General features: G+C 42.7%; 1 protein-coding gene across 3 annotated transcripts in view; it reads left to right on the top strand.

The window, feature by feature from the left end:
• The window catches only part of magixa (MAGI family member, X-linked a), a 78,288-nt gene extending 68,529 nt beyond the window's left edge, over positions 1 to 9,759 (top strand). The window contains exons 15-18 of one of the 3 annotated variants that reach the window (XM_072681833.1): positions 557 to 700; positions 988 to 1,062; positions 2,657 to 2,795; positions 4,453 to 9,759. In XM_072681833.1, coding sequence (XP_072537934.1) covers positions 557 to 700; positions 988 to 1,062; positions 2,657 to 2,795; positions 4,453 to 5,396 — 1,302 coding nt within the window. In that variant the 3' untranslated portion in view covers positions 5,397 to 9,759. The remainder of the gene's footprint in view (positions 1 to 556; positions 701 to 987; positions 1,063 to 2,656; positions 2,796 to 4,452) is intronic. The other 2 variants (XM_072681834.1, XM_072681835.1) reach the window with 2 other exon arrangements.
• Positions 9,760 to 12,041: the final 2,282 nt, after the last annotated feature.

Below are 12,041 nucleotides of genomic sequence, written 5' to 3' on the forward strand. Positions count from 1 at the left end.
AAAGACGAGATTGTTAACCCTCTGGGGTCTATGAGCACACATCAAATTTGATGTTTCTTGATGTTTCTCAATGTTTTCCAATATCTTTGCAATAATACAGGGCAGAAATATGGTACATTTTCTGAATCTGTAGAGCCTGCCCTTTCTATTGCCAGATTGTATGCGACTCACATCCAGAGTTACCAGGCTGTGAAGACCAGTCACTTATCGTCTCTGCCTTTCGTCCTGTCTAACTGATGGATTTGTGTGTCTGTCATTTGTCTCCTATTCGTTATTAGTGGATTTTTGACACTCAGCCAATGGACACTCAGAAACTCGTCTTCTGCCTCTCACTGTTGGAGTATCTCTTGACACAGTGTTCTAGGTGACATGGGGTCTCATGATAGTGTGAGCTGAGATTGTTCTGAACATGTTGACATAAAATGTGTGTTATCTTATATGCAAGTGCCTTTAAATGCAAATTTAAGAAGATATGCAAAAATCGAGAATCTCCTTTTAGATTCCAAATGGTAAAATATATATATTTTTAGAGTATAACCTGCCACCTCTCTCCTAGGACCCACGGTATTACAGTGTGGATCTGGAAAGGGGCCCTACTGGTTTTGGTTTCAGTCTGAGAGGAGGGAGTGAGTACAACATGGGCCTTTATGTGCTGGGCCTGATGGAGGGAGGACCAGCATCTCGCAGCCAGAAGATACAGGTTAGCACAAACTAGGGATGTGGACAATATGAGTATATCATGGATCATCAGTTGTAGAGCAACTGCATGTATCAAAAAATTTTTTAAAAAACCTGTAAAAACAAGTAGTTTGTAGTAACTGCATAGTAACTAGTATGTTAAGCATGTCTCAGAGACAGAAGTTGGATTTCTATCATATCACTACAGGAAATGCAATGCTGTATCTTACAAATATTACATTATATCTTAGCATTACAGCAAATATAGTGCTGTATCTTAGGATTATTACATTCTATCTTATGCTGCAGTTCACTTGGCTCGGAAGTGGGAAGTCGGAGCTCGGAATTACATCATTTTTGACGTCCACACGTTCGAGCTACAAAGTGGGAAAACATGGACACCTGCATGAAAGCTGATGTTGTGTTTGCTTTTTTCCGAGCAACAAAAGTTCATGAATAGACATATTGTCCACATCAGCAAAGACTATTAGTATTACTACCTTAACCTCATTTTAAATTAGAGAAGCAGTATGTTACTACTGTTGACCGTCTAGCACAGACACCATCCCGGCAAGGACATTTTGACTTTTCTTCAACGTAGGTTGGAAATTCAGAGTTACAAGCTCTAGTCGAACGCAGCATTAGCATTACACCAAGTGAAGTGAAGCTGTAGCGTAGTATTAAAACAGTGTATAGTTTGCAAGAAGTGAGTAAACCCTTTGGAATTACCAAGATTTCTGCACTGTATAATAATAAAATGTGGTCTAATCATTATCCAAGTTACAATAAGAGACAAACACAATCCAACTAAACTAATAACACAAAAAGTTATACTGCCCATGTCTTTTAGAGAACGTTGAGTAAACATATATACACATTGCTAAAGGCAAGGGTGTACATTAATCCACGATTTGACAAATGGAGCAAATTCAGGCCTGTTGCTACTTTTCCTAGGAGTGAGAATCCTGAAAGAGAATCCAACAAAAGATCTACAGAAGACTCTACAAACTGCAAAAACCTTTGCTCATGTGTCCACTATTATGAAAACACTGAACAAGAATGGTGTTTATGAACAGACACCACAAAGGAAATCGCGGTGGCCCATCTCAGTGCTTCTGTACAGTGCTATGTTTGGGGGAAAGGGAACACTGCAAACCAAGTATGGTGGAGGGATTGGGTTGGGGTTGCCTTTGTTGCCTCAGGGCCTGGATGCTTAGCAGTGATTGAGGGAACAATACATTCAAAGGTGTATCAATACGTTTTACAGGGGAATGTGAGGGCAGCTGTCTGTGACCTCAAGCTGAAGAGACATTGCAGTGGTGATGCAGTTGATGCAAGACAATTAATTGCTTAAAGTAAATCAACTAAAGATCGCCTTGGGTTTTGCAATGGCAAAGTCTGACCCTATAACCTATCCTAATGCTGTGTCTTTGACCTGAAGGGGGCTGTGCATGTATCAGGTATCTCAGAAATATTGATGAACTGAACTGAAACATTTTCTGCGAAATGTTATCCTCTATACAGAATTGCCGCTACAGGTAACATTTGGTGGAGCTGTTTGCTGCGAAAAGGGATCTTCAGGTTCATAAACTCATAGGTTCACTTACTTTTTCAAGCCTGCACTGGATTTTTGCTTACTGTGCTTACGAAACAGCACAGCTGTTAAACAGTATGACTGTTTGTGTGTTATTAGTTAGATAACTGTAATCCAGGCAATTCCAAAGGGTCCATTTACTTTTTCTTGCAACTCTGTGTTAGCATTACAGCACATGACATGCTGTAGATTAGCATTCTAACATTGTGTCTTAGTGTAATGCACATTGAATGCTGTAGATTAACATTGTAAGATTGTATTTCAGCATGATTTTAGAAAGCAGGCCAGCACAGTACAGAATAGTGTACCAGATTCCCCTTTCATGACAGTCTGTGTTTATGGTCATTTGCTCAATAATGCAAAGATGTGCCAATTCTTGTTTAGGTGAGCGATCAGCTGGTGGAGATTAACGGGGACAGTACAGCAGGAATGACCCACAGCCAAGCCGTGGAGCAAATCCGCAAAGGAGGACACCGTATCCACCTGGTCTTGAAGAAAGGCAATGGATACGTACCAGACTATGGTAAGCAGCAGGACTGGCATTGCGTGGGCTGCCTTTATTTACAGCTGACTGATTAGCCTTGCCCTTTAAGTGCTCTCCTTGGTCTTTTACTTGATGGGGAATCTCTCTGTTTACTTTCACTGCGGTGGTGAACTTTTTCTTCACCTTTTCCTAACTATGCTTTGGGGTTTTTTCCTTCTCCCTCTTCTGTTTTTTTCCCTCTGTTTTTCACAATCCTCCACTCTGCTGGCTTCTTTTCTCTCTCCCCATCTCTCTCTTTTTCTGTATCTCTTTCTTTCTCTGTCTCTCAGTGGAGCTTTCCAGCTTATCTCTCTGCATGACCAACTCCAAGCAGGGCGAGCCTTGCTTCTATGTCATCGGCCGGACAGAAAACACGCGGTTGGTAGCCGTTCCTGTTAGTTTTCCCTTTCTTTTTTTCAGTTTCTTTGCACTTGTGTCAGTGTTTTTGCCACCTTTTATTTTCTCCCTGCTATTTTCTATCTCTGTTTGGCTGCTATGAGTTGACCCCTGACCTTCCTCCTGTCCATGCCACATTCTTGGTGTGTGAATCTCCCATTTTAGCTTAGCTAAATGTCTAGGTTTTCTGGAGGGATTGAAGTTTGCACATATCAAAGATACATGGAGAGCAAAAAGTATTATAAAAATGAAAGGGAAGCAATAGGTCACCTTTGGATAATGCAACGGAATGAATCTGTCCGTTCATTACATTTCTGCCCAAATCAGAATTTAGGTTTGGTGGATGCCAAGAAGGACAATACCAGCCTCAATGCAAAGTGCCACTGGGACTATCATTCCTCTATTGTTAGGCTGCGCTCCTTTTTTCATGGTTTTGGCTGAGCCTCTTAGATACATTAAAATCATAACACTACAGTATACAGCAACCGTCTAAAGAACTGTGTGCTTTAAACTTTGCGAAAACAGTATTGCTAATAGGACTCTCGGAAGCAGATAAACAAGAACCTAATGGTACCATCCATAATGCGAGGTGTGGCTAGAGGTGTTATAAAGCCCCCCAGCATTGAGCTGTGGAGCAGTTGAACTGTGTTCTCTGGAATGATGGTTGGTGCTTTTAAAACTTTTGAGATGACTTGAGGATTTAAGGATGAGGTGGTGTGGTGATCATTCAACATCTTGACTTACTAACGCTCTTGTCACTGAATGCAATCAAATCCTCACAGCAATGATCCAAGGTCTTTGGACAGTCAGTTACTCCAACAAAAGCAGAATAACCTCTTTTAATACCTTTGATTTCAGAAGAAACAAGGAATGAGCGGGTGTCCCAATACTTTTGTCCATATAGAGTATTATTTTGCATAAATTGCATAAACATTTGAGGGTGCTAAACACCTTGACGCAGTTGGACACAGTGAGTGTTGGATGAATTAGACATGGCCTTGAATAAGCTTCCATTACTTGTTAGCAACATTAGCTTAGTAGCTCCAGTGCAATTTCAGACCCCAGACATGTCTAGGGGAAAACTGTCTAAATGTGAGTCCTCTATAATGTATAACCTGGGGTACTTACTCAGTTCATATTCATTCCAATCTGCTGCCTCCAGCTCTTCAGTTTAGAGACGGGAACTTCTGCTACATGATCCCTTTTCCTCAAATCCACGCCCATCTCTCTCTCCCTTTCCTTCTCTCTCTCTATCTCTCAGACCATGAAGGCGGAGCAGCCTCCCCCTCCTCCCTCTGCTCCGAGGAGCCGGGTGTGGCTTCAGTAGCTTTCTCCCTGACCAAGAGTATCCCGAAGGAGGACGACGACGGAGGAGCAGACAGGAGAGAGTGGCGGAGGAAAGGAGGTGGCAGCCGAGGCGGGGTGGAGAAGGAGGAGAGGAGAGGCGCTCCTGACAGCGATTGGGGTGGGGGCGATTCGGCCAGCGTCACCCTGAGCTCCCGCTCGGGGAGGAAAAGAGAGATCAGGAAACAAACACAGAGTTTAACCAAAAAAGCTCAGATGGGTGCGGAGGGGGATGAGGAGGAGGATGAGGTACAGAGGGGAGAGAGGGAGGCGGAGAAGAAGAGAGAGAGGGAGAAGAGCAGGAGTTTAGGGGACAGAAGGAGCAGAGCGAAAGGCGGAAATGTGGAGAGAGAGGAAAGAGAAGAGCGGAAAAGCTTGGGTTTAAAGGAGGAGGAAGGGGACAGGCCAGAGTCAAGACGGGGGACGGGGAGGGATGAAAAGCGAGAGAGAAGAAAGCATAGAGAGCACGGAAGTATTACTACAGATCGGCCAGAGTCCAGAGAGAGACATGAAAAGAGGGAGAGGAAAAAGGAAGCAAGGAGAGACAACGGCAACATCGCGGTCACCGAAGAGGTCATCGGGGTCCCTCAGAAGGCACCTTTCTCCTTCCTCAAGCCTTTAGACGATAACAGTGACCTGTCCGACGCCGACTCATCATTCAGCTTCTCCGAGGTCAGCGTGTCGGCGGCCAGCGTCTCTTTGGCCGGCGCGCAGTGGCCCCTGAACCCCAGTGAGCTCCAGGAGGACCCTGGCAGCCTGGGCCTTTCCCCCGGACCCTGGCTCGTCCCCAGCCCCTACACACTCTCTCAGGTTTTAGAAGGCAACAGGTTAAGCCGGCGCGAAGGAGGGCTGTGGTTCTGACAGATTCTCTCTTTCTCACACACACCAATACACACACACACACACACCTACACATATCACCATCCTCACCAGCCCTTCTCATCTAAAAAAAAAAAAAAAAAAAGCCCACGTCTGTGTTTCCTGGTGTTTCCATCGTCAAGACATCAACAGAATATGCAAAGAAGAGCCACTAGATTCCAACCACCGCGCATGTCTCCAGTCCAGGCCAAATCAAAGTGTTATGTTATCGCCACCTAGTGGTCGCTGAAGGAAAAGGGGACGGAAGGAAGACAGGAAGGAATGGAGGAATGAGAGAGCATGCTGCCATCACTCGATGGTTTCCAGTTGTGGTTGGCTGCTGAAACTGCAAGGCAAGTTTGTTGTAAGTGTGTAGTCATAGTGTTGTTCATAGCATGGTCCAGTTATTTTTCTCAAATCACTTCTTTTGAGATTTTTGGTTTCTCATTTATTTTTTTTACAAATGCGCCAAGATTCTATGATGAAAAAAAGAGGAAAATTTATTTAAGATTTTTAATTAGCTGCTTGCTTTCTGTTACCGGACTGTAAAAAAAAAAAAAAAAAAAAAAAAAAAAAACTCTCCCCTGCCGTGTGTGGTGGTCTAGCTGCTGGGGAAAGGAAGATGAATGAACTGTTTTATTACGAGGCTAGCGAGCCATCTCAGACTTCTCCAGGTGCCTTCTGCTTCTTTAGCCGGTGTTTACCAAAAACATATATATAAAATATAAATACACATATATATATATATATATATATATATATATATATATATACATATATAAGAAAGCAAATATATAAGAAAACAAACCAAGAAAAGAAGAAAGTAGCGAAGTAGAAAGTGTGCAATTCAGCATTCTCCTGCTTCTGGAACTATAAAGGAACAAAAATTCATGAAATAATACTACGCACATTCTGCAAACGGTCAGCGAGTCATTACAAGTGCCTCATGCGATATTCCTTTACGTGAACACACTGGACTTCCCTCGAGATGTCTGAGTGAAATCAGGACCCCAGAGCTTTTTTTGTTTCCCCCATGCCATGCTTATGATTTCAGAACCAAACATTTCAGCACCATTTCAGAATCCCAGCGCATTAAAAAAATCTATGCCAATTCAAGGCCAATAAGAGCCCACATCGCTCAGCCCTCCTCCAATCCGCATTAAGATTGCTGTTGCCCCGCCTACCACTCAATCTCTAGCTTCATGTGGAGTTCTCATTTCAGGAGATAAAACAAAAAAATATATAAGGGCATTTTGATACTGGTCTTCTATGCATTTTGTAAGACTTACTGGTCAAAATTCGGGTGGCGTTTTTCTACCGAGGCCTAGATATGGTATTAGTGTACTGTTAAAGCGCAGGCAGGTTGCTGGAATGTAACTGGCGTGGAACAAAAAAAAAACAACAACAAAGGGAAGACTTTATGAGGTCCTTAAATACACTATATGTCCAAAAGTTTGTAGACTTTAGACTGCAATGGCTTTAGACTAGATATTGGAGCATTAGTGACCTCACTACTGCTTATGTGCAGTATCTAGGTACTGAAGGTGGATGACTCACTTTCTGGATCATGAACACTGCTCCAGAAAGTGCAGTTCCACTGCTTCGCATCCCAATGCAGGGGGGGTTTGTAGTCTTGGCATAGCTGTAGATCGAAATTCGAAATGGTGTCTGGATACTTATGGACATGTAGCGTATCAGACGTACTGCAACACCAGCTTATGCATCTCTCTTTACCTCCAACTGTCTAAGCAATAAGAGGCCACGACCCTCTTTTTCTGTTTCAGTCTGCACAGCATAGTTTTACCCAAGCGATTCACCCAAGCGAGAGCAGTATCTGGAAACTGGTCGATCATTTCTCAACACTTCCTATGAAGCAAGTCAGACAAGTACTTCATGATACACTTGCGAGCTGTTTCTAACACTTCGATAAATGCTTGTCCAGGTTGTGCCGTGTCATTCGGATGTAACGACCTGCAGTACCGAGCACTTATCCAAGCAGGAGCTAGAAAGGCATTTAAAGTGTATTTTGAGCTTTCTAGCAGTTTCAGCGCTGCGGCCCTTCAGCTACAGTTTGAAGAGCTGCTCACGTTCACTGTCCCGGTGGAGTCCTCAACCAGCCTGCGTGTAAATGCCGACTTTGTATTTGATAACTAAAAGGGCGAAACACGGCAAAACGCATCTAAAGTGTTTGTATAGAACTTGGACGAGCAATGTAAACGTTTGGTAAGACTTTTGATTTCAGAGAAATTACCTGTAGCTATGCCTTCACTGTAGCAGACCTTTTTGTGTAAAGCAAGATTATTGTACATAAAGAGGAAACCCAGTAAGAGAATCTATAGACTTTATATACCAGAGAAGTATGTTAAGAGTCCCTGTCCTAAAGTATCCGCCACCGACATCGCAAATTCTACATGTAGCACAGAAAATGATATCCTGTCCACAATAATATGTCTCTTGGCCGTGTCTTATCACCATGCTATGGCGCAGAAAAACTGGCTGCAGTGCTTAATGGCTAAGAAATTGATTCTGAAGAGAACAAATATTAAAAGAAAATTGCATGACTGTTAGGAGTATCATCTTATAGAAAGGGACAAAGTTTGTTTTTATTTTTTGATTATGTTTACCATTTTTTTACTACTTGTCATAATGAAATGTAGTGATCCGTGCAATGCTTTTTATTGGCCCTGTGACCCTGTGAAAAGAAAAGAAAAAAAAAAACCCTGGTTGCATGATCGCTCTCTAGCGCTTTTTTATATGATCAAATAGTGAGCTGTAAGTTAGCAGGCTAGCAGTCTTCACTTTAGCCCCGTTAGTTCCATTTAAAACATAGAAAACGTAGCTGATTCCAGAAGAAACCGAAGCAAAGGGTCACCCACGGTGCCATGTACAATGTCCAGAATTGACATTTTTAATAGCATGCCCACTTTAGCCCCGTTAGCCCACTGGTTTGGTTTATTTACATCTGTACCTTGACTGTAGCTGGCACAGCTAAGTAGTCCCTGTAGGTAAAACAAAAAAAAGTCATACACGAAGGAGCCATAATATGAGCCAATCAGTGTATTATTATGAGATGCAATGTTTTGATACTGTAACTTATGAGGTCAACCTACTAGCAGTACGACTGCGCTATTGAAATGCTAAGTAATGATGTCATCCACTTTCCCTTTGCAGAAGAGTAACATAGAAAAAGGAGGACGAAAGGCCTTTTGTTCTTGTACGTTTTTGTAAGTCTCGACACTTGAAATGTCAAAACATTAAAAGGCAAGGTTCAGCTTTGAATTTCAACTTGAATTTATTACATTCGCCTTGTAAGGAGTCAGCCATTGTACAGAACGTGGAGGAAATTTATACGTTAAAAAAAAAACACAAAGAGAGAGAGCGAGAGAGGATGAAACAGTGCCAAGATGTTTCAAAGCGATTGTTTTCTTTTTGTTTTCCACAGCTAGACTGTACATAGAGTAGACCGTAGTTAGAAAAGTAGGTAGAACAGCTGGACAGCTAGGATAAAGATGACCAAAGGAGAGGGCATCCTGAGATCCTGAGAGATCATGGGAGGAACCACAGCCAGATTTTTAAACTGTACTGGTGTGACACAAATAAGCAGCGTTAATGAGCTTTTTCGTGGTTGAACCCGTAGCCTGGACATGTGAAAGGCCTGTGGCTGGAGGCAGAAACTTTAGCATGACTGCTAACTCGCTTGCATGCTTGATTTAGCACACTGCTCCCCAGTCCAAAGGTCTGGAGATGGATATAGAGCATATAGAACCTGGCGAAGTGTTGTTCTCTCAGCAACAAGCGCATTCAGTAACCATTGGAAGAGCGCAGGTGGACTCTTGGGGGGGAACACTTCTCTTTATAAACGCTTACTCTTATATTCCCAACCACAGCCATAACTGTAACCCTAACCTGCGATATACGACTACAGACTACGTTTGCTCGAAAAGTAGAGCTCCACAGCTTCCTTTATAACCACTGCCCTCTCCTTTATTTTCTTTCTCCTGCTTCGAGTAGACAGGAAGAGGAAGTAGGCAGTTTTGTTGTTTTGTTCTGTTTGTTTGTTTGTTGAGGTTTTTTTTTTATATATAAAAAAAAAAAACAGGTCTTGGATCCTCTCCTCCAGACTTGAAGCCGAACAAGTAGCCATCGTTCTGAAGCTGCGTTGGGCAGCCGGAACTTTGACTATGCCTGAGGGTGTGTACATAGCAGTCCACACAACACTTAATAATACAGATGTACAGGTTTTTATTCGTTGCTCTTGATATGTATGAAGATTATTGTATTGTTTTTGAATGCATCAACAGGGAGTTTTGAATTATGAATAATGAAATATTGACATGCAGTTACTGAAATAAAGTGATGAAACTGATTCGGATGAGCTGCCTGTGTTGTCGTGCTTCTCCTGCCATGTTCATTAAAGGTAATGTGCTGGGTGAGGTCTAATTAAAAGAAGTCCTGCAGGTCCACAGTGCGGACAGACCATCCACGACCATCCAACATTTACTCACGCCTTATATCGAGAGCATGGAGGAAAAACACACTTCCTGTATGCGTATAGCTTGAGGCTAACATGCACTGTGAGTCCAGATGTTTGTGGACACCCCTTCTAATAAAGGGAATTCGGCTAAACAGAATAAACATGAACCTATTGGCATTGGGCATGGGCTTGAAGGGTGTAAAGCCCCCCAGCACTGAGCTGTGGAGCAGTAGAACTGTGTTCTCTGGAATGCTGGTTCTCCATACAATACTTTTGGAATGAGCTGGAGATGAGGAGGGGTGGTGAATATTCTGCCCAACATTCTGACCTCACTAAAGCTCTTGTCACTGAATGCAACTAAATCCTATTCCATTGGCCATACTTCTCTACAGGTACTACTGTGTATTTGCACATTTGTGTCAACAATGGGTGCAACTTAAAGTCTCTGAATGCAGATAGTTTGGGATGTTTCCCAATTTTGTCCTCATTTTGTCATTTCTAGTTTTCACCAACTAGCTGGTTTCTCTGTTGCACAGTGCAACCACTGCATAGAGGGTGAAGGCTAGCATGGTCTTCCTCCAAGCTGTACACACTTGGAGGAGAACACCAGCTAACAATTATGATGCATCTAACTAGCACAGTTCTGCACTGTTCTGTTCCTCAATGTTTCTTGATGTTTCAGTTAATATCTTTGTGAAAATACGGTTGAAGCATTTCCTGAATCCTGAGTCCGCCCTTTTGATGGCATCTCGTTGCTAGGTTGTATGTGACATCCAGAGTTCAGAGGCAATGAAGACGGGTCAGGATACTCGTCTCTGCCTCTTGCCATGTCTAACTGGTGAATTCCAGTGTCCGCCATCTGCCTCTCATAATTGGTGGATCCGTGCTGCCGTCTATGGTTTTCTGTAAAAGCAACCAGTGGATACTCTCCTACCGCTCCCAATTTATTTATTTTATTTATACATTCCACTGCTTTTGTGAAGCTGAGACTCTGCTTAACCCATTTCAAGCACCAAAACAATTCATCCACATGAGTAAAGGTATGTTTTCACATGAAATTTGAAGAATTTGTCGAATGAATTTTTCAGTTAAGAGGGTCGGAGTATCGTTTTACAAAGTCACATGGTCACACAGAGCTGAGATTGCTCTAAACATTTTGATATAAAACGTGGATATCATGTTATAGGCAAGTGCCTTCAACGGCAAAAGTAAGAAGATATGCAAAAATCGTGAACAAGGAGATGCTAACACAGGAAGAGGTTTTTAGGTTTATTATAATAGTTCAAAGGTTTCGTGGTCTTGGTAAACACACTCACTACACAAAGGTAAGCTTAATACAGTAACCTGTTGTACACTGCTCCAGTCCTGAGATTTTATTGGGCATATATCGAAGTGTAATCAGTCACTGGACAAAATTAACCAATCTCAACCCCACAAAGTCCGCTTGATGCAAACCCTAGACCACCGATTGCAGCAGGACCAGAGATTGCTTTTCTAGATCCGCTCCCGGGCTTGAAAACGGCTTTCATACTTGACCAAACGTACCTAGCTCCCAGAGGAACTTATGCATAAGAAGGACATGAGGCCAATTATGTAATCTTGGAGTCTTAGCCGTGGATTTGGCAGCAATGATGGGGCCAAAGCTGTGCCTACATAGTATATTTCTACACAATGCATGTATGGGCAAGCCATATCTTTATTATTAGTACTGCACTAACTGCAGCCAGCTGGATAAAATGAGAAACACATAGGCCTCTCCTTAATAAATGAAGCCTGTCGTGAATTAAACGTTGAGAAATTCCAGCACAAGACTTCTTATCAACATCATCAAGAGACTGCATTCTGAATTTCCAGGCCTTGTAATTTAATTCAGAGGCGGAATCTGTTTAATTTCGTAGTCTGACACACACACACACACACACACACAGACGAACAGCTTGGGAGATGTTCTACTCCTACACAAGCAATATACAATCTCCCTCCCACACATTAGCACGTTACTGCAGTGAGGCATCAGATTCTCTTCACTAGGAAGATACATCTCACATTCCATAGCCAAATACACACTCACCCCCCCCCCACACACACACACCCTTACACTGACCTGAACTAGGATGGTTCAGCATGGTTCACAAGTTCAGTAAATGTGTTCTAGACCAATGCACTTTCGACAC

Source organism: Salminus brasiliensis, chromosome 6 (assembly GCF_030463535.1).
Source record: "Salminus brasiliensis chromosome 6, fSalBra1.hap2, whole genome shotgun sequence".
Lineage (NCBI taxonomy): Eukaryota > Metazoa > Chordata > Actinopteri > Characiformes > Bryconidae > Salminus > Salminus brasiliensis.